Source organism: Miniopterus schreibersii (assembly GCF_964146895.1).
Source record: "Miniopterus schreibersii genome assembly, chromosome: 2".
NCBI lineage: Eukaryota > Metazoa > Chordata > Mammalia > Chiroptera > Miniopteridae > Miniopterus > Miniopterus schreibersii.
Window position 1 is genome coordinate 149989690 of NC_138102.1, and position 24054 is coordinate 150013743.

The 24054-nt window shown below is 36.3% G+C and overlaps 1 protein-coding gene across 1 annotated transcript in view; it reads left to right on the forward strand.

The window, feature by feature from the left end:
* The window catches only part of SLC2A13 (solute carrier family 2 member 13), a 270634-nt gene that overhangs the window by 27481 nt on the left and 219099 nt on the right, over positions 1-24054 (forward strand). Inside the window, exon 2 of the mRNA XM_081128412.1 lies at positions 17589-17748. Within this exon, the coding sequence (XP_080984538.1) occupies positions 17589-17748 (160 nt within the window). The remainder of the gene's footprint in view (positions 1-17588; positions 17749-24054) is intronic.

The following is a 24054-nucleotide window of genomic DNA, read 5'->3' on the forward strand; positions in this document are numbered from 1 at the left end:
TACTACTGATTAGTTTACATCATTCCATTCGTGCCTTCCTGAGGGTATGTTCTTATTACCTTGATTTATAATAGTGTTGGTGTTTGGAAACCTTCAATCAGGAATTTGTTTATTAGGGAAAGGAGCCATAGCAATAGTATAGCTCTCATAATGATTACAAATAGCTCTCTTAAACTGATTACACATAAATAATGAGCATATAAAATTAGGGATGCACGGTAATGATTTAATGTGAAACCTATTGGTGTAATACAAAATTTAAAAGTCATGGCAAGTAAATAACGCACGACTGATGCCTTTTCTGAAAAAAGTTTAAGTGGCAAATGATCAGGAGATTTTAAAACATGGGGTGTTTGTTAAATGGACAAGAAACTATATATTGTATGATTACATTTATGACATTATACTAAAGAAACTACTTCTTGTAGAAGGCACCGTTCTCTCCTCTTTCACCATAGTTCTAATTACTTCATATTTTCTGCATTTCCATGGAAGCAAGATAATGTCTCTGGATGCTTGTAATTTAGTAGTTGCTAATGAGTTAAAATAAAATGTACTGTTACAGAAATGTCGGCTATTGGACACTATAGTCCTAGAAAGTTTTTTTTTTTCCTGAGTTTTTTATTTATATCACTTGAGATGTGAAATTCACATCATATTTTACACATTAAACATTTCATTTTATTGAATGGGTACAAAAGGGAATTAACTTTATTACTGAATACCATCAAAAGGATTGTTTAGAAACATTTAATGAATATGTATAATACGCATTTTTTCCAGCTATGCATACTTTTTTGAATATAATATTTTTGCTAGTGGATTCCATAAATACTTTGAGATCTTAGGTAAATTCTATTTTTTCTCCCTTAATTTTTTCAAGGTTCTCCTTATACTTCGTTTTTTATGATTATTATATGTTTATGAAGTATATAATTATCATGTACATTAAGCATACATGAGCAACATAAATGTATAAAAAGACTGTCTCTGCCCATTTTATGTCTAGACAGCCCTAAACATGGCTGGTCATAAGTCACTTGTTCACCAGGTCCCAGTTCCTTGCAGGTGAGCACTGTGGTCAACTCTTGGTTATTCAGGCAATTCTTAGCCCTTTTTAGCACCTTCTTCCTGGTACTGTCTTTGGGCCATTTCACATTTGGTCAAGAAAAAACAAAAATTACTTTGATATTTATTCATTATACCTAGCTTTACATTTTGTGGATTACTTCCATAATTATTTTTAAATTTATGAAAGGTACCTAAAATTCAGAAGTTTAAACTCTGTGACAAACAAAATACTTGTTCATCATGGTAAGAACAATTTTCACTAGAAGCAACCTGTATATGACACTAAATGGTCAAGAAGGGGAAGGAAGAGAGAAGCCAATGGAAAAAATCAGTATTTATGACAAATATCCTTTGAGTAATATAAAGGTTGGAGAGAGAAAAGAAACATGCAGAAACATATTGACTTAATATTTCTAGTTTCTTCAGTCCTACATATCATCAACAATATTGGTGACCTGAATAGACATGTAATAAATTAGTAATACTAATATTAGAATAAAAAATAATAGAAAGTTATGTTTAGAGAGATGATAGAGTGATATTAGAAATTACCACTGATTCCATAGAATTAGTACTTGTCTATAAATAAAAAGAGCTGGTAAAATAGGGTTTTGAAAATAATATTAACCATGTTTACTGTATTTATATAACAGACAGTTTCTTATTAAAGATTGAAGTTACTTCAGCAAAACCATTTTTATATACAAAAAGCAGAAAAGCTTTTTTAATTTAGACTAAATTTGATTTTAAGGAATTTGGATAATAAAATTAGCACTTACACTTTCCCCAGTACATTATCTAACTGAATCCTAAGGCCTCTTGAGTTATAATACTATCACCCACATTTACAGATGGGTAAACCAGGTAGGTTAAATAATTTGCCATGGTTACATTCAAAGTGTCAGCTGGCAGAGCTACAAACTGAATATTGTCTATTACCGAAATCCAAATTCTTTGCTCTCTCTGTATGCCATGAAACACGTGATTTGCTTTAGTAGTTTAATTTCCTTAGGAGTATTAAAACTATGTCTTTAGGATTTTAAAATCTTCTGCTTCTAGAAAAGAGAAGCTCCCCCTTCCCCACCCACCAACTTTAATGTTTAGCTTATGACAGTTATCTGGCTGGGTTAACTATTAAGATGTAATAATTTTTCTCTCATTAACTTACCTCCTTTTTACTTGCAAACCTGGCTCTTCCATGAAACTGCCTGACAAATCCAATGATCTTTCCCTCCTACAACTTCAGGAGCATTTCTTATAATTGGTGTTCATTTTACACTTATATTGTTATGGACTATTATTTATTGATTGCATGTTTTGTGCGTCCAGCTTTGTTACAAGTTCCTTGTATTTTGTATATCTTTATGTGTAGGCATAGCGCCTTATTATAGTGCATGTTAAATATTTTCTGAATGAATGATGCGTTATTATTGCTCATTCTTATCTTGGTTTTTTACCTCTAGACCATGATGGGGCATTTCTCATACTGAATGCTCGTTAGGCGAAGTTTGAAGGAGCTAAAAGCCTTTGCTACTCTGTCATTTCCTTAAAAAGTGCATGTTATTTCTTTGACCAGAGGCTCATGTAGTACTCAGTTTTCCTTTAGAGTGGTTATATTTTAGGTAAACACGATTGGAAGAAATGTAATAGGTTTGTTTTATGGCTGACTTTGGAGCCATTAACTGAATATTACACTCAGTACAGCTTGTCTTTCCACTCCCTGCTTTATATGTCATGAGATACAGGCCTAAAATTTTCTGGCCAGACCTCTTAACTGGAGACTGGTTGGTTGTAGGGACTCAAATTTAATAAATATTTAATCTCAAATGTCTCTGTTTAGTTACATCCATTAGACAGCTCCATTTAATTTTATGTGTGTATGCCTGTGCACTTTCTTAAATTGTTTTTAATGTGTAAGCTTTCTAAAGCCCTTTTGAAAACTGGGCCATATACAAATACTTTTACAGAGAGTTTTTGGCTACATAAGCATGAATACTTGGGTCAGACAGTCTTGCCGTTTACTAGCTGTGTGACCTTGGGTATTTTGTCCAACTCATTTAGGCTTCTACATCTTTAGCCAGCGGTAAAATGGGTCTAACCATTCCTATTTCAAAGTCTAGTTGTGAGAATTACTAGCATGCAAAAGAAAAAGCATTCATTCAAAATCTGACTCACAGTAGGTGTTCAAGAAATTATTATTGTCCATCTTCTAATTCACCTTGTCTCCATTGTGGTTACATTTTGTAATATAGCATCACAATGTAATATTCCCCTTAAAATAATTTGGCTCTTTGTGTTGTTACTTCAGGTTACATTCAAGAAGTTATGAAGTGTCTGTACCGTATTGAATTTTTATAGAATCCTAGTAGACAGCTAACAACATTTTTAAGTGGCAGCTTTCAAGGGGTAGCAGAGAAATACGAGTATGTTAATAAAATAGCCAGAAGTCTCTATAGTAGTCCCGCCTTATCTACGGGTGATAAATTCCAAGACCCCCAGTGGATGCCTGAAACCATGGATGGTACCAAACCCTATGTATACTATGTTCTTTACATACATACATACCTATGATAAAGTCTAATTTATAAATTTAGGCGCAGTAGAGATTAACAGCAATAGCTAATAATAAAATTGAATAATTATTTCAATTGTTATAATTATAACAGTTGTAACAATTATTAAAATAATGCTGCAATAAAAGTTGTGTGAATGTGGCATTATTCAGTAAAATAAGGGTTATTTGAACGCAAGCCGTGTGATACTGTGACATTCCATTTGATAACCGAGATGGCTACTAAGTGACTAATGGGCAGGCTGTGTATATACATCCTGGAGTCACTGGACAAAGGGATGATTCAGGTTCCCGGTGGGACGGAGTGGGATGGTTTGAGACTTCATCAGTTTACTCAGAATGGCACCCAGTTTAAAACTTAAGGATTGTTTATTTCTGGAATTGTCCACTTAATATTTTTTTACTGCGATATATTGCAGGTAACTAAAACCATGGAAAGCAAAACCCCAGATGAGGTGGGACTACTGTATAATTATTGTATAATCTCAGTGATTTATTTTCACATTGATAATCCTATTTATGAAACCTACCTTGGACTAGAGTTAGCTTCATTTTTCTTTGTCTTACTTGAATATTAGTGATCCACTTATTTATTTTTTAGTAGGTAGGTTTTAAGCTTTTCAAGGTTGAGTATTATAACTTCCTGTATCAGCTGTATAGGCCATACACAATATTTGCTGAATGAATTATAAATAAAAAATAGGGCTTTTTTTTTTTGTCACTTAATTATAGTGATATCACTTTAGTTTTTAAAGTGTTTATTTTAATTCATAGTATTCAATTTTAAGAAAAAGTTAATTTTTCTTTGAAATAATTTTATATTAAAGTTTATTTTAATAACTTAATTAACCATCAAAGTGCAGCTTTTTGAAGGATTTGTAGTAACATGACTAATGATTGACCAATCTTCCTCCTGTTGCTTCTCACCACTATCACTTCAGTATTTTATGTCTCAAATAGCATCCTTAATGAAATATTAATAGTCTAGATCAAATATTTTGCCATATTTGTTGTGAAGGAAACTTAATATACTGAGATATTACTATGAGACATAAGTGGCTTATAATGGGTTGTTATCTTGTTGTTTTAATAAGGGAGAAAGCTGTGGGACATTTACTTAGAGTGAGATTCTCTTGATCATGGGGAAAAGAAATTCCTTGTACTGTGTGAGTCCATTAGAATTTTTTAGCATTATCATTTTTTTATTCTTTCCTTCTCCTTTAATCAATAAATAATTACTCCATGCTAGGTATTTTTATTTAGGTTGAAATACATCAAAATGACATTTATTATTTATTTTTGAAACTTATATGTTAAAAATTTAAGACCTTCATGTTGTGAGAAATGCACTGATCTTTTAAAGTATATTTGTAATCGATGCTGAAGATTTTTTTCATACAAAGTCCACTGGAGAAAATAACCCAATATTTGATATGTTGTCTAAGCACCGATGTTTAGTTTTAATAAAAGGGGGGGAAAGTAGTTCATAAAATTACGTAGTCATTGCTTCTCTGAGATAAGCTGGATAAAAGGAAGTGAAGTCATGTCCTCAACGTTTTTGGAGTCATCTTCCAATTATAAGTAGCCCAGGCTTGGTTGTCCAAATGAACGTGTGTGGCTGTTGTTTCATTGCCATGGCAATTGTACAATTAGTGTGAAGTTGCTGGCAAGCTCCCGGGCCAGAGGGTTTTGATGTACTGACTTGGAAGTGGAAGAATAAAACCCTTTTCACAGCTGCTATGTGTTCTGAATAGACACAGCAGCTGCTTTTTTTCAGTTTTATACTAATTTAGATGTCGACATTATGCCTCAGTGGATCGTTGGCAGGGACATCTCCTTGTTCTGTCTATCAAACAGGACCCGTGCACAGTGGATTGTTATAGGAGACAATCACTGAGCTTAAGGAAATCAACTTTGTGATGGGCGGCAAACACTCCTGCCTTTGGCTCTGCAGGGAGATAGTATTTCTATCTTGAAGGCTATTTGCAAAACTACCCTCTGCTTTGAAGGGAGACACTATATCTGTCTTACCAGGCTGTTTGCGATACTAAACATCCTTGAAAAGGTTCTATGAAACAAAGAGCGGCCAGTGCCTACTTGGAAGACATGCAAAAAGGCAGGCAATTCATGGAGAATTGTATCCCAACACAGCAAAAGATGGTTATTCTAGTCCACAAAATTAGTTGGGAAATACTGCCTTTTTCAAAATTTTAGGATAGTTTGTGTAAGATTGGAGTTATTTGTTCCTTGAAAGCTTGGTGGAACTAATTAAATAAAGCCATTGAGACTTGAAGTTTTTCTTATGGGAATTTTTTTTTGACTGTTGATCCAATTTTCTTGGTGTTTACGGGACTATTTAGGTTTTTGATTCTTTCTGAATAAAGTTTTTTCTATGAATGTGTTCATTTTATAGGAATAAAATTGTTCATAGTGGCCCCCTTATGTTTTTCATGTTTCTAATTTTTCTAGTTATTTTTCATTTTTTATTAAATGTATTGAGGTGACATTGTGTAATAAAATTATTCAGGTTTCAGGCAATTACAATTCTGTGATACATTACCTGCATATTGTATTGTGTGCCCACCACCCCGAGTCACATGTCCTGTCACCACGAACGCACCCCCTCTCCCCTTCACTACCCTCCCACCCCTTTCCTTCTGGTAACCATCACACCGTTTGTTGTGTGTGTCTGCTTTTGTTTGTTTCTCTTGTCTGTTCATTTGTTGCTTTCGGATTTATATCTCACATATGAGTGATGTCATGTGGTCTTGACTTCTGATTTACTTTGCTTAGCGTAATAATCTCAAGGCCCTCCCATGTTGCAAGTGGCGGCGTTTCGCCTTCTCTTAGGCTGAGCAGCCTCCACTGTGCGGAAAGCAGCGTGGAGGCCCCTGTGGGGGTCACCCCCTCCCCAGGTGCCCGCCAGGAGCATTAGAAGACACTTACCCGCAAGGACAGGTGCACGCCTGTTATTCACCTCAGCGTTATTCATGGTGGCCAAGACCTGGCGGCGACCGAAGTGTCCCTCGATAGGTGACTGGATAAGGTTTTTCTCCCTCGAGACTGGTTATTTAGGCTGTCTTCTTCTTGACCAGTCTTTGCAGTCTTTGTGAACTTTAATATTTTAAAAGAGCCACCCTTTGTTTTTTTATCCTTTAGCATGTTTTTTTCCTATTTCATTAATTTGTTTTTTAGTATTTATTTCCTTCTGCTTTTTAAAGTTAATTTTCTTCCTTGTTTCTCAGATTCTTTGGATAGACATAAATGGTTTCTTTCCAGTGCCTGTTATCATTTAGACTTTTTTTTTGGCAAATCACAAAATTATTAATATGTAGTGTTTATTTTTTATTCATTTCCAAAAAAATTTAAATTTTCAATACGATTTCTTTCACCAATGAATCATATGAAATTGTATTTCTTAATTGTCAGGCGTATATGGTTGATGGTATGTTTTGGTTTTCTTTTATTTAAATCAGTTTTCCATGCAATTGCTTTTGAGGTTGGAAATCACGATCCGTATCATTTTGGCCTTTTGATATACGGTGAGGACTGTTCTTTGGATCAGTAAGTGTTTATAATTGCTTCTTTTGTGCTTGTACCAACAATATGTAATTTTCACTTGTTGAACGTAGAGTTCATAAAGTGGATGCAGGTGTCCAACTTAATTGTATCATTCAAATCATTTGTGTGTGTTTTTGAACTTTTGTTTCCTAGATCTGTCAGTTACTGATCTGATATGTTACTGCCACCCACTAGGGTTGTGGATTTGTCTATTTTATACTGCTCAAATCTTTTGTTTTCTGTATTTTGAAGCCATGTTTAAAGGTCGTATGTAATTTAACTGATCTCTCTTGTTGATCAGTTGAGCCCTTTATAATTATCAAATGGCCCTGTTGGTCTTTAGCAATACTTTCTGCTTTAATGTTTATTCTGTCTGGATGAATATGGCCACATCAGCGTCTATTTAGACTTTTCCTCATTTATTTTTCTATTCTTTTGCTTTCAATCTTGTTTCTAACCTTTTAACTTGTAGTGGTTGTTTTTTTCCTGTACAGAAATAAAGTACAGATTTTAAATCCAGGCTGATTGCTTTAAATCTAGGCTAATTGCTCTTCTTTTTACTTGGTACTTGGATTCTTTTGGATGCATTATGATTATTGCTACAATTGAATTTATATCTGCCTTTGCATCCTTAACTTACTGTGCTTCTTTCTCTCTCCTTTTTTGAATTGCCCTGTATAAATATTTTTTCTCATGCAACTTTCTCTCAAGTAGTTTGGAAGTTCTGTTTTGTTTGAATGTATTTTTTAGTAGTTTCCACTGAAATTTTACTTGTCCAATAATATTTAACATCCATTTGGGTTCACTTTCTATTGGAAATACACTCCTAGAATTTCTTTATTTAGGAATTTTGCCCTTGCTCTTGAGAGAGATTTTTTTTCGGTTGGACTCAAAACCTATACTTTTTTTTGATACTTTTTTGATACTTTTTTTTCTCCCCCAGAAAAATGAAAATAGCATTTTACTGTCTTCTGGGTTCCACTGTGGCTGACAAGAAGTCAGTTGTCATTTAACATAGAAATTCTAACAGCAATTAGAAGACTGGATGTGGCCAAAATACTGTGGATATTTCTTGCTTCCTACTTTTGTGTTTTCAAAGAAACTAGATATACATGAGAATTGCGCTTTCTTTGCTCACTTCTGATCTCCTCTTGTAAATAAGAAGATAAATAATATTAAAGTTGGGACATATCTGAAGAAAGGAACCTCAGGATTTGTGTGGTTCTTTCCAAATTTTCAAGACAGATGTAACAAAAGGAGTTTTTTAATTTTTTTGCATTTAAAGCTACCCATTTAGGAGTTTTCTTTAGACTAAAATTAGTCCTTTGAAAACAGAATATAAGTAATCTTTTGCTATATATCTATTATCTATTATTTATCTGTCATCTCATTTTTAGATAAGTTACTCTACCTCATCATTTGTCAAATAGTTGGAAATCACTACTTCTATTCTAGCTGTATCAGCATCTCAAAGCTGCTGGAACAGAAGTAAGAGATAATGCCAGCTAATTTGTGCCAGAGTTCAGTTCTGTTGATTGAGTCAGAGCTGCCACTAGATCTACAATTAGAGTGAAAAGATGTTTATAAGCCATGAGGTTATAAACGGGTTCATTTTAATCATCTCTTCCAAAAGCCTGCTTAAGAGGGATCACACTGCCCTTTCACAGGCTTGTTCACTATATATCACATCACTTGGAGTCTATTTCTAAGAGTGTTAATGAACCATATCTATAAGCATCTTGCCCATCACCTTTCATAAATCTGAAGGGTCCCCTATACTCTCTTTAGACCTTACGAGAAGAAGCTGTTGTAAAATGTTGATACATGTTTCACCATGAGTGGTGCCTACCATTTCAATGAATCAACTAAACAATCTTTGAATTATGTATATATTTCTGAAGAACAAAATGTGGAGTTTTCTTTTTTCTATTAAAATAATTCTGACTGGATGCCAAAGAGAACCTAAAGATTTTTCCCTCTCTCTCTCCCTTCATCTCTTTTATCATTAGAGAGACCCTCGCTTTCTTACGGCCCAGTGACACAGAACTAGAGTCCCAACAGCAGGCTTTGTGCTTCAGTTCACTGTGGCTTTCTCATTCCCACCATAGCTCTTGAACAAACTTTTTCTATTTCAAAAGCATCTTGGGAAATGAGTGCAAAATTTACACATGTAGAAAAAAGTTCCATACTTTATAGTAATAAAATAAAAGGAAATGAAAGTGAACTTGGCTATGTTCCTCATCAAACATTTAGAATTTTACCATAGATTCCCATGGATTATTAGAGAAGACTATGGGGAAAGTATGTTGTGTATCTTTGTAGATCTTAAATGTAACTTTTTCCTCTTCATTTTTATTTGGTAATGATTTTACTCCTTATATTGATTTTTTAATATAAACAGCATAGGGATATTCATATGCTCTAGATCAGGGGTGGGGAACGTCCAGCCCAAGGGACTGGTCTGATCCTGCCGAGGCAACTAACTGCAGGCGGGATTCAGAATTCGATAAATCTAGGAGCTCTTTTTGTAGCTCATTTTTAAGTTGATAATTTTGTATGACCCTCAAATGTTATAAACATCCAAATGGCGCTTGGCAGAAAAAAGGTTCCTCGCCCCTGCTCTAGATGGAAGGATAAGATTAGAAGAGGTTGAGAAAGATAATATCTGTTGGTGGGTGGCTTATATGATTTTCACCACTTAAGAAAACTCAGCGGCCAGGGTCATTTCGTCTACTTCTCAGAAACACAGGAAATCATTAATAGAGATCTCTGGTAATGAAGATGGACACTGTGCTGCCCTATGATTCTATGCCTCTTTGGACATTAAAAAAATGAGTAGAAAAAAATTTAAAATAATTATTCAGGCATAATCTTCCAACCAAGTAAAATGTGTAGCCAGTGTTACCAAGTGCTAGAACAGAAAAAGACCAGTAAATGCTTTGAAGTGGTTATCAGACAAGTCAAGAAATTCTACCTCTGTAGCTCCAGAAGTGTGTTCCTTAGAAATGGGAAGAGAGAGGAGCCATAGGAAGAACAGGTGCTTGAACACTCAGTGGTTCACTTATTTCTAGATTTCTGTAGTCCAGATTAAGTGAGGGGCAAGTTCTCTGAGTGGTTTATATGGAAACTTCCCTATCTTTAAAGTTTTCATTCATAATCTTGGGGTTGGTGTAGAGGTAGTTCCAAAAATAGTAAATGAGCCGTTTATCTTCTGATATATACCCATTGCAACAGGATTTTCTAATGCTGTTAATTATGAAATTATATAACTTGGCAAGTTATAAAATACTTAGATCACAACATTTCCCACCCAATTGTCTGCAGTTGTTGCTCTCTGGAATCTCATGTTGCCTGGTTGTTATTACTTTGTAGATAAGCTGGGTTTTTCTTTCTGCCCTATTCATAAAAAAGAAAAAGAAAAGATCGTTTTTGTTTGCTCTGCAAATCCCAAAATTTCCCAGGATGTTTCTAGCTGTTACTATCTTCTACCCCTGGGGCCCATTATTTCTTTTATAATGGTTTCTTTTTCAACAATATTTTTTATCATTTTAGTTTCCTGTTTTCCATTCTTAGAGAGCATATCAAATTGATGTTCCACACTTTCTCAAACTTTACCCAGCTTTTGTTGTTGTTAATTACTGCCTCTAATATGGTATTTACCTCTGTAATTATTTATACATTCTACTATTAAATTTTTGGTGTTCTTGCCATCCTTCCTTACCCGACCCATTTCCCTGTTCTGTTTCATTCTTGCCCTTTTATTTAAGCTCACTCCCTCCTTGTGGCTCTCAGTTCCTGCTTTTTAAGCAAGACTAGCCCTTATATTGAACAGCTTAAATTTTTTTGTGTGGGTGTGTGTGTTCATATATTATTTTACTATGTTAATATTTCCTTTAATTCTTCTATTTTACTTCTCAACCCTTTATATCTATTGCATGAAAATTTTTACAACCAAATTTTAGCCCCGGGCTTATCTTATTATAAAATACACACATTTCTTGTATATTTTATCTGTACGTATTCAATCTGTATTCAGGTGATTCACAGCCTTTTAGCTCCGTTTAGGTCCACATTGCTTGTCTTTAAACCTTTACCTCTTGATGTCACAGAGCTAAATAATGACAGAGTACCCCTGATGTGCCTTTTTGCTAAATTCACTGCCTTGAGGAAATGCATCGATTTCTTATTACCCACTCTGCATTCCATTTGTCAGGTATAAAAACACACTGCTTCTGCTCCTGTGGTATTTCTTACAGCTATTTTTCCTGCATATCCTCTAAATGCTGTTTTAAGAACTTTCTTACGTATCTATTAATTTCTTAACTTGCCATCTCTCCCCTTCAAGAAATTCTTTCCTTCTCTGTTTTTTTTTCCTGCTTGTTCTAGGACCACGTCCTCTCTTTATCTGAATACTGGAATATTATACTGTTACTTAAAATGATCTTGTATTACAAGGATGCCAGACCTACAGGTATGCAGGTTGTTGTACATGGCTACATAGGGATGTATCTAGTTTGGCTGTTTTCTTTGGCCTGTGAAGCATTTTGTCCCTTAATTGTTATGTAATCAACAATACCTTGTATCTTATACTCACTCAGCGTCTGTTTTTATGGTACCTGCCTAGTTTATGGAAGAAGTTTGAGACTCCTTTTTGGAAAAGAATATTTAAAGAGAGGGAAAATGTTCACAGTATAATGAGTTAAAGCTACAGACCTATGGAAAAAATACTTGCAAGTTATAACCAAATATTAATAGTGATTATCTATGGGTAGTGTGATTTTTATTTACCTTATTTTTTATCTGTAGTTCTCAAATTTTCCTTAATGAGTAATTTTTTAGTATAAAAACCAATTAGTTAACAATAACTTAAAAGGATATGGTTTTGTGTGTGTATCCCATTGTTCTAATCAACAAGGTCTGTGCTTGACACTTAGGTAAGTTATATTTCAGAAGATATGTGAGATATGATCAAGTATGAGCTTATAGTCCTGCTTGGAGAAATAATGTGATACAGTCTCTACTGAGAAGTTACCAGGAAAAAAGGACATGGACTGCACTGAATTGAAATGCTCATGATGTGTTCATAATACTCTAAGAGCTTTTAAACAGCACAGAACATTACCTCTGCTAGTTATCCCCATAGGTAGAATCTTTATTATACTCTGGCTCTTCTGTTATAGACATTTTGTGTTGTATATATTATCATCATTTTGGGGCTATTGCTCTTTGAAGTTGCTCAGCAGTTTTTTTGTGAGTGCCTTAGGCCTTACTGTTAGAAAACCCCCCAAAACTGAATTCTGGAGTGTTAACAACCTGGTAACTGTAGGTACTTTAGAAGAATGCAGACACCCCCAGCCTGGGCAGGACAGCAAAACTGAAGCAAACACAGTGAAGGCATAACTGTTTGTTTACACAGATTCTCTTTCTCGTTATTACAACTCTTTCTTTAGAGGTCATAGGGCAATAATTTACAAAATAAAATTAGGACATTATAATCCTTCTTGTTCAAGCAGCATTATTATTAAAAGGTAGCTTCATGTGCTACTGAGAGGCTAATTAGCTGCTGTCTGGCTTATCATGCTGAGAGGCTGCTGTGATTCATGGGTATTTACCCATCACAACAGGATTTTCTAATGCTATTTGGTTATGAAATTATTTATACTTCTGACTCGGCTTTGAAAGGGCTTCCAGCAGTTTTTGTAAGCCAACTTCAAAATGCTCAGAAGCGTTCTGTGCTGTTTGTGGTGAATCACCTTGGCAGTGTGTGTGTGCGTGAATCCAGTTTCACTGCGTTGTCCGAGGTGCAATTTTCTGGTAAAACTACTTGCCAAGCATGATAATGAATTTTTATTGCTATAGACCTTTTTATTCTGTAAGAAGTCAACTTTTCTTATATAAAATTTTAGACAATATTCAGAACCGGTACCAACACAGGCTTTTTTGTGTGGTTGTATTTACTCTGAGATTTCCTTAACAGGAACTTGGACCACTACTTTCCTTATGTTAGTGCCAGTTGGTGAGTTTAGTATGGACGGTTAAGAATTTGTTCTTAATCAGACATTTATTTTATGTGATTAGTGATTGCTGTGGGGAAGGAAAAATATTTCTTCTATCCTTCTAGGGTCTTTTGGCTGGTCTAATAATTAAATCATCACAAGATGGTTAACAAGAGGAAATAACCAAATTTAATTACATACATAATTATGGGGACCCCCACATGCATGAGAGGGTCAGACACTTCACATACAAGAGAGGTTCAGAGACAGAAAGTTAAAATGAGATAGATATGACATTCTGAGCTGAGGATGAGGTAAGATGCCTTGGGGCTTCAGTGGCGAGGAAGGTCATTGGAAGGACGATTAGGAGAGTAGATATTTAGTACCTTACACGATTGTTAGGTCATAAAAAGTTATTAACTGTTCTGCATTAGAACACTGAGTTTTGTCTGGGGACAGAATTCGATGTGCTTCTCTAAAGGAGATTTGAAGGTGACATATCCCCAATACCCATGATTTTTCAAAACTGGTCATGTTCGGAAATCCATAAATTATGGTTTGCATGGGTTGTTTTATTGATAGCAAGGTTGGTTAACAGGGCCTGTAACACATGCACAATGAACAGATGTGAGTCCGCTGAACATGAGTCTACTACTCTCCCTGATCATCAGCGTTTTTTTATAGTTCCCCATTTTCATAGAGCAGTTTTATGGGTTTAAACTTATCTCACTTGAAATTATACAATTATTCACATGTAGTTACCAGTTTTGAGTATCATCTGAGCTCTTTAACATGACACTTGGTGGCAGTAAGTCACATAGCAGGTAGTAGGAGCAGGGAAAAATTCAGACCCTCCTGGTCCTAGAAGATCATGTGTGCTAGCTAAGGAAGTAGAGCCAAAAAAAATGTTTCTGAGAAATTTACGAAGGGTCACATTCTGAACAGAGGCATGACACTCAGTCCTGAAGTGGCTCATTACAAAGATTAGGGGACTTAGATCTGAGAGCCACTTTGACATTAATTTGCTATAATGTGACTTCCTGAAAACCTTTTCTTGTCTGCCTCTAAGCTGGGTCTCTTTCCTTTCCTAGGGGGATAATGAATGTCTGTCCTGCCTACCTATTGGTAGGATGACCTTACATAATAATGCAAAATGGTAACAGAAAAAGACTTCAGAAATAACATAGCATTCAAGGGTAGGTGGATGCTTGCTGGTTGCTCCTTCTCAGTTTCTTTCTTCAGCAGTTCCGTAAATATTGCATTTTTTCTGGACTCAATTCTGGCCATTCTTCTCATATGCCATTTTTGGGAGATCTCCTCCATTCAGTGGTTTCAGTTATGTGCACCAGCCACACAGAACCATCTTCTCAACTCCAGATATTTGTATAACTTCCCAAACCCCGCTAGCCTAGTCTCAGTTTGTAGTTATGTTTAAAGAAATAGAGTCCAGCAACTAAAAGCAATTGAAAAGTAACACTACTCTTTTGTCTTGAAGGTTTAACAGCAATATAGGTTATAACCCAGCAATATTTTTTTTAAATCTGTTATCGCTCACATTCCCCAGTCAAGCCTCAGTCAGTTCTTTTGTTTTAAGCTCCCGATTTTTCCCATGCTGACCCTGAGCATCACACTCCCAATTCTCTCCAGTCTTTATTTATTTGGACTACCACAAACCAGATCTTTGACCCATGTTTTCTTCTCCATCTTTTTTCTCTTGTCTAGCATGATAACAGTTGAAGAACTTGGCTGACACAGACCAAATTTCCCCTAAGGATGAAGGAGAGGTTGATTATTTTGGCAAAGACCCTTATTGGGTAGGAGAAGAGAGGGAGACTGGGAACATTCACATGTACATAATCTATATTCCCAGAACACTTACAGAGTGGTCTCCTTGCTCTCTACTTATATATTTCACAGAGCACCTCTTCTCACCAAGACTTGACCTCATTATGGCCCACCCATACTGGCTTCTCCAGTATCCCTTATCTTTGTACAGAGTACCCCTCACGCTCCTAGTGGCTTATTCTGGAAATCTGAAGATCATCCTCAAATTCTTCTTCTCCTCATCCTTCACATTCATCCAAATTCTCTTTAGCCAAATACAAAATACATTAATTCTAGGATCTCTCCTCTTTACTCCATTTCCAGTGCTGTCACTGTGCTCATCGCTCCCCTGCGATCAGTTTTCCCTACTCCAACAAAAGTGATCCTTTAAAACATGACTCTGATTGTGACTTTTCCTCCTTTGCATTATTCAAAGTCTTCTTAGTACCAAACCCTTAATATAGCTTCTACGATTCTGTGTTGTCTGGTTGATCTCTGCCCACATCTCCAGAAATACTTGCCCTCAACAGGATGTATTTCTTCCTACCTTAAGGCCTCTTTGTCAAAGTTGGTCTGATTGTCTAAAGCATGGATGGGGAACCTTTTTTCTGCCAAGGGCCATTTGGATATTTATAACATCATTCACGGGCCATGCAAAACTATCAACTTAAAAATTAGCCTGCTATATTTGGTCAAACATTTAATGAACTCACCCATAATGTGATAGCTGGAACTGCTGCTTTTTGGTGAGGCCTTGGCAGGCCCGGATCAAATGATTTCATGGGCCATGTACTGGCCCTTGGGTCAGACGTTCCCCAGCCCTGGTCTAAAGTCTCTCCCATCTTCCACACTCCCACCTGGCTTAGCTTACTCATCCACCTGATCTCGGCTTAAATATAACCTCATCCAAGGCTTCTCTGATTCCTCCTCCTGTCCCTTTGCCATTGGCTCATTCATGTCCCCCACACTTCCCCTTCGGTAAGAACCATCACATGTGAAATGTAATTACTTGTTTAAACACATTTTTCTCAGCAGATCCTCTGACCCCAGTGCTTAGCACAGTGCCCAGCTCAGATCAAGTATTCAGTGGATGCTCACTGCTAAATGGATGCCACATCCATGGTTTCTGCCCTGTATGCCTCTCCCACTTCATCTCTACACATATCCTGCCTCACGCTTTCTGTACAACCCTTGAGAAAACCCCATGTCATTTCATATTTTTGTAAGCTCATGCTCTTTTCCATAGAATTGTCTGCCCAGCCTTTCCTAGCTACCACCTAATCATTGTCAGCATGCAGCAATGTCAGCACTGAAAGATAGGATGCAGTGTATAGCTCTGCGCTGGCCCTTACTATGTTATTTTGATTTTTTTTTTTTACTGCATGTTTTTGAGTAGGGTTTATGTGTTGCTTCCTTTAGGGAAGGGACCTTATTTTATTTACTTATTATTTTGATAACCCCAGCACCTAACAGGTCAAACTGAATAAAAAATTTGGAATGCCTCCTAAGTAGTGATATAATAGAAATGCTGCCGATATTATTGACTGCTTTCTGTATGCTTGGCACAATTTTAAGTACTTTATTTTATTAACCCATTGAATGTTCCCAACTTCTATGGAAGAGATACTTTTAATCTTTCTATTATATAGATGAGGAACTGGAGACCCAGAAAGGTTAAGTAAGTTGTCCAGATTTAACCAGCTGCATTGGTTGTAGATAGAAAATATTTTAAAGGAGGTATAACACAATACACCTAAACCTAGAAAACTATCATTGGTTTTTGAAAACAGTAAATTCCCAAAGTACTGTCCATTGTGAACTATTTCTGAAATGTACAGCTAGACAATTGAATAAGGTGATTAATTGTATGGATTTCTTCTTATTAGTAAATCAATGAGTTTTGGTGTATCTGCTGGAAATGACTTTGGATAATTAATATGTATTCTTTGATAATTTTTTATTCTCACCATTGTCTGATTACATTTCCATATAAGACTAAAAATATTTCAATAATTATATTCAGTCCAGAGAGCATTTTTCTATGTTTAGTCCTTAACCACTGAGCCAGGCTTTATAATTTTTTAAGTGTTGACCCATGAACCAAGAGGTCACTGGTTCTATTCCCAGTCAAGCAAGGCACATGCCCAGGTTGTGGGCTCCATCCCCAGTGTGGGGCGTGCAGGAGGCAGCTGATCGATGTTTCTCGTTGATGTTTCTATCTCTCTATCCCTCTCCCTTCTCTCTCTAAAAATGAATAAAAACATAGTTAAAAAAATTATAAAGCATACTTATATGCATTCTAAAGTTATCTGAGATCTCTAGAGGTACTTCATTTGTAGGCTTTCAAATGATAATATGAAAACTGCTACTCAGAGATTGATATCTCACGTATGTCTTATCTGCAGTAGTCACCAATTATAAAAAGAACCTTTGAGTATGTGGTATACCTTTGTTTAAAGTAGAACACCAAGCCCATGTGTGTGTGTCTTAATCTAACATTAATATTTATAACAACAGCAGAAATCTTGAGTAAATGTCTTATGCTTTTCATTGTTTCTTTGCAGGCATTGCTTCTATGACAGTGCCAGTGTACATCGCCGAGGTCTCACCACCCAACTTAAGAGGTCGATTAGTCACCATTAATACCCTCTTCATCACAGGAGGGCAGTTCTTTGCCAGTGTTGTTGATGGAGCCTTCAGTTATCTCCAGAAAGATGGATGGAGGTCTGTAAATAGTTCTTACATTTAATTTTCAAATAAATCATGATTTTAGGGGATGGGAGAAAATTGAGAAATGAGAGGAAAAATATAATGGAGTATTTTGAATCATTATAGCTGGGTGGCATTCAGCAAAATTGAAAGTGGACAAGAAGTTGATATTTATTTTAATGATAGACAAGGAACCTACCATTGAGAATTGATATTTACAGGGGTTTTTTTAGCATTTAGGTGCCATTTCTCACTCTGTGTGTAATCTTTTGCAATATTTTTTTAAAAATGAGCATGGTAATAAATATGTATGGAGTTCTTGAATTGTATCAGTGATTAACAAGCTGTTTATGAACTGCAGATAAAGCTAGCATCCTCTTTGGATTTAGGAGGCTGCACATTCTGATAAGAATGAAAGAAAGCCCAGTCTTTAAAGCTATAGATTTTGCTATACTATATAAAAAGATGTTAATGTATATGAATTTAAAATATATAAATTATTTTATCACTGTTTGGTTGATTTTGAATCAAAGAGATGAGAGAAATGTTTTTAAAACTGCTTTAAAATATTTTCAAACTGAATATTGTAAAAACAAACTAATCTTATGATAAAGCTTAAAGATAGTATAGGCTCTACATTTTGATATCCTAGCATTCAAGACAAGACATTCATGTAGCTATTCCAGGGAGATTTTATTAAAAGGCATAACAGGCTACACAGCGTTCCCTACCTTGTTTTCTTGCCATCATTTATTACAACAAATGTTTATTGAGCATCTACTCTATAGGTTTTGGGAATAAAATATTGAACAAGTCAGACTCTAGTACTTATTTGCATGATGATTACAGTGTTGAAGTTAATTCATTTTTTTAACTGATTTTAGAGAGAGAGAGAAACATCAATACGTAATTCCACTTACTTGTGCATTCATTGGTTGCACCTTGTATGTGCCCTGACCAGGGATTGAACCTACAACCTACAAGCTTTAACCAACTGAGCTACCCAGCCAGGGTTTGAAGTTAATTCTTAACAGCTTAAGATAAAAGACTCAATATAATGTGGATGTAGGGAATTAAACCTCTGTGTAAGCAGCATAATAAATCATATGTCTTTGGATGAGCCATTAAATACTTAGACTGGACTTTTATTAAAAGTCATGTGAGAAAACTCATTGAAGCCAATTAGGGCCTACATTTGTCAGAACCATGAATGAGAAGACACAGTTCTTAAGAGGCATTGTCAGCTCTGTCTGCCTGTGATGCTAAACTGCTTTCTACCTTTCTCTGCCAAAGTGAGAAATTACTGGAAACATTAAGAAGCAGGAAATTTCCTATTTTTCTTCCCACTCTTATAGATGAACAGAAAGAGGGACATGATAACTTATGAGCATAACCTGATATTTGGAGTTTTTCTTGGAAGCTCAGTGGGAGTCATTTAGTCTTTTAATCCCACAACTTTTTCAGATCTCAATCATCTATTTACAGTGAGTTTAAAATTTATTAATGTAACTAATATAGAGATATATATATACTTTTAATAAAAATCTGTTTCCAAATGGATGTCGTTAAGCCATGTTTTTGATTTAAGTTTAGCAATTTAAATAATTTTTTTCCTCAGTACTGGCTAGGAAAGAGAGAACTGTCATACAGTGAAAATAACTCATGAATGTGGTGTCCCCGTGTGGAAGTGGAGGTTTTGGGACAGGCATCATTAGAACACTTTTCAGGGGCAGGGTGACATGGTTACAGACAGATGTGGATTCAGATCTGGTTTCTTATACTCATTAACTACAAACCTGGGACAAGTTACTTAGCTCCCCTGAGCTTCACTTTGTCACTGTAAAAACATGGGACCAGCCTGGCTGGTGTGGCTCAGAGCTTGAGCATTGACCTAGGATCCAGGAGCCCACGGTTCAATTCTGGTCAGGGCACATGCCCGGGTTATACGCTTGATCCCCAGTCGGGGGGGGGCGTGCAGGAGGCAGCTGATCAATCTCTCTCATCATTGATGTTTCTATCTCCCTCTCCCTCTCCCTCTCCCTCTCCCTCTCCCTCTCCCTCTCCCTCTCCCTCTCCCTCTCCCTCTCCCTCTCCCTCTCCCTCTCCCTCTCCCTCTCCCTCTCCCTCTCCCTCTCCCTCTCCCTCTCCCTCTCCCTCTCCCTCTCCCTCTCCCTCTCCCTCTCCCTCTCCCTCTCCCTCTCCCTCTCCCTCTCCCTCTCCCTCTCCCTCTCCCTCTCCCTCTCCCTCTCCCTTCCTCCCCCTCCCCCTCCCTTCCTCCCCCTCCCCCTCCCTTCCTCTCTCTGAAATCAATAAAAAACATACTTAAGAAAAAAAATAGGACCAAAAATATTTATCTTGTAAGATTGTTGTGGGATCTAAATTAATTATTATATGTAAAGTCCTCAGCCAAGTGCTTGGCACATGGAAAATGCTCAATAAATAATGAAACATTATCATTTACTATTCTGATGAATGAGTGAAGGATGAGTGCTGCTATAGGTAAGTGGTAAGGGGGGCTGAAGGAAAACACATACTATGGCCTCTATTTTGTTTATCCTTAAAGATGGATCTTGGAGTTGATAGGGTAGAAACCTAGAGAAAAAAAGTTAAATGATTATAGCTGCTGTAGAAAGTATAAAAAGGAAAAGCCTAGAGACATAAATGATTTTTCAAATGACCGTGGGATCCCGGCTGAAGTTGGAGCCATGTTGTTTGCAGTAAAGGCGAACAGTATACCTGTGTGAATTTTTTCTGCAATACTGGAGGACCCAGGGGTGAAACAATAAAATAAGAGGATGGGACTCTAATTTGGGGGGGTATTCAGAGCACTGCCTTAACGTACCAGATCACCTGAACCCCCTTATTGTTTGCATGATTACACATTACCTTACGCATGCATGCAAACATGTTTCCTTTGTTTACAAGTGAGTTTTCTGTTTTACCCTCTTTTATTATTTAGCATCCTTAGCAGTATGTTTACCTCATCCGACTCCTGGGCTAACAGGAGTGTGGTTACAAGCAAATAAAGACTGAAGCGGTGCCTTAGCATCAACTTTAGTATTCCCAGCAATTATATCTAAAAATTAATTATTGAAAATTTTTACAGTAACGATCAGAGTAAGACATACAGGAGACCAAACTGATTCATCAGACAGAAAACTCCTTAGATTTTGATGATGTTGAAAGACTAACTCACCTTTCATGCCGGATGGGTCAAGCTTCTGTTTTCTTATTGTTTGGATGTCATAAAAATAAATTGTTTTCTGCCGAACTGGAAGATTAGTTTTCTCAGAAAAAATGAATTGCCAGGTAGAAGATTGAAGAAGCTGGAATTTTATAGCACTCCTGTGTTATAATACATTATATACTGGGAAGGATGCCATCTGGTTTCATGAGGAAATGGGAATAAAATTTTTGAAGATATCATTAAAGATTAGATTTTTAAAAATAACTTTATTGAGATATAATTTACAGATCATTCAGTTAACCCATTTAATATGTATATAATTCAGTGCCTTTTAGTATATTCGCAGAGCTGTGTAGCCATCATCATTATCAAATTTAGAATATTTTCATTATCCAAAAAAGAAGGTTCACCCCCTTTGGCTGTGTTCCAGCTCCTACCAGCTCTGGGCAACCATTAGTCTACTTTTTGTCACCATAGATTTGCCTGTTCTGGATATTTCATCTATCAATCTGTGTGGTCCTTTATGACTCGCTTCTGTAATTTAGTGTTTTTTCAAGGTTCATCCATGTTGTAGCATGTGTCAGTATTTCATTTCTTTTTGTTGGCAAATAATGTAGATCTACCACAGTTTTGTTTACTCTTTCATCAGTTGATGGACATGTGAGTCATTTCCACTTTTTGGCCAGCATAGATAATGCTGCTCTGAACATTTGTGCTCAGCTTGCATGGTAGAAGCGTGTTTTCAGTTCTCTTGGGTATAACCGAGGAGTGGAATTGCTAGGTCATATGGTAACTATGTTTAGCCTTTTGAAGAAATGCCAGACTGTCCTCCAAAGGGGCTAAACAATTTTATATTCCCACTTAGCAGTGTATGAAAACTCCAGTTTTTCCACATCCCACTGAAGAGTTAGTATCTGTGTTTTTTGCTATAGTTATCTTAGTGGGTATGAAGTGGCGTCTTGTTATGGTTTTGATTTTCATTTCCCTGATGACTAGTGATGTTGAGAAAGATTTTTTTTAACCTAATATATTATAGTGCTTATAAAGATGATAGAGGTAGTTAATGATGATATAAATAGTTTTATTACTGGTTGTCCTTTTCTGTGCTAATACTTTAAAATCTTGCTTATTGAACATAGTGAAATTTACTCACTACACCTCAAGCAAGCAAAGATTTTCTTTTTATTTTAATTGCTCAGATAAAGCCTGGCATGTAGCAGACCCCTCAATAAATATATAAAAAAGTGAATTTAACAGCCACCACAGTGGCTAAAACACTTATCTGGGTATGCCGCTGCTCAAATGCCTCACGTCTTCCCCATTTCCTACAGGAAAAAGCCAGTTAAGCTCTTTATCATGGCTTGTAGTGTAATCCATTCTCCAATGCATACCTGCTTCTCTAGGTTTTTGTAGCTCATCGTAGCCTCCCTCCCTTCTCTTTTATATAACCACCAGGCCTGTATAATCTGCACACTGATCACGTCATGCTTTTTCATGTTTCTGAGTGGTTTCTTTCTTCTGCTCACTTCACCTATAATGCCTTCCTACTCTAAATCATTTTGTGGTCCAACTGCTGTTCCGTCTTTAAATCTCTGCTTATATGTCATGTGAAGCTGTCTTTGTTCCTCATGCTTTCATAAGACTTTGTGCATAGCTTTGATTGTATCCTTGCCATGTTCTTTTGAACGAGTTATTGCCTGTCTCCTCTAACTTGCTTTGGAGCTCCTGAATGTCATTGACCGTGTACTGATTGTTAAACCTAGGAAAGGCCCTGGAACATAGTAAATACTCAATAAATGTTTATGGAACTGAGCCGAATTGATTGGGCTCCAGGGAAGGGACTCTTAATCAAAGTAAAAAGACATTGATCATAAACCAAAATGCCAATTCACTAATTTATGCTGAGGAATACATATGCTTTATAGATAGCTGAAAAACTAAATTATTAATCTTATGTATTTCTTAGTGAGCACAACATTCAGAAAGAAAATTAGTTTCTGAGCCCATGAACATTTCTGTTTCTCAGAATAATGTACCTTTCTGGGCCCCAGCACACTTATTGTCCTTCTCTCTTGGACAGAGCTGGTTTTCAATAAGTATTTCTATATTCATAATTATATAAACTGTAATGTGATTTGTATTAATAAGACTGGTGTACCTATAGCGGGGCTAAATTCTTCTCTTTCCTGTTAATTTTTTACTCATTTTTTTCCTCAGATTTAATTTTTTGAAAACCACAGTTCTCTTATTCTACCTCACTAGCCTGTGTACAACCACGTGTTAAGTGTCTGAGTGTGCCCAATATTTTCATCATTTACATAATGTGTTGTTGTTTTTTGCTTTTGCTAAAGAAATAAGATTTGAGATAATACGAATATTGAATAAGAAGCACAAAGTGTTAGTGCTGACAACATCCGTATGAGAGATTTTTCTGGAGTATCTTACAGCTAATCCATGGACAATGTTAAGACTCATGCTGAGCTTTGAAGAATGGTAGGATTCGTGTAGACAGAGGTAAAAATGGGGCCAGAGTGTGGACTTGATGAGAGCAGGATTAGGAGGCTTGAAAGTGAGGTGGAGATGTACACCATACATTGGAGCCAGGTTATAGAGGTTGTGAATTTTATCTAAAGGCAAAGGGAAGCTGTTAGTTTTTTAGCAGTGCCCACAGTAATATGAGCCAAAGATTAATATGGCTGTGGTGCTCAGAATTTATGGGAACTCTTGGCTGTTGGTTGTACTTGAGAAACCTATTTATAAGGCTGCTGCCAGAATATAGGTGTGACATAGTGGTGATACTGTTGGAGACAGGTGTTAGTATGAAAATCATCCAGTCATTCACAAATTTTTTTCAGGCTTCTACTGTATACTACTATTGTGCTTGGTATTAGAGATGAAATACCAATAAGAAATGTACCAGTAAGAAATGTACCTGTCCTCAAGCACGTTGCAGTCTGAAGAAGAGACTTTTCATCAGCTTGTTAATTAAAAAATCAATAGTGTTAAGCGATGTGAGCTCCCAGGGCGTGAATAACAGGTCCACAGTGGAAAGATATTTGAGTTGAGTCTTTTATGAATAAAGAGTTTCAGGCAGAGTGAGGGAGAGGGACATTCTCTGCGAAATACAATTTTCA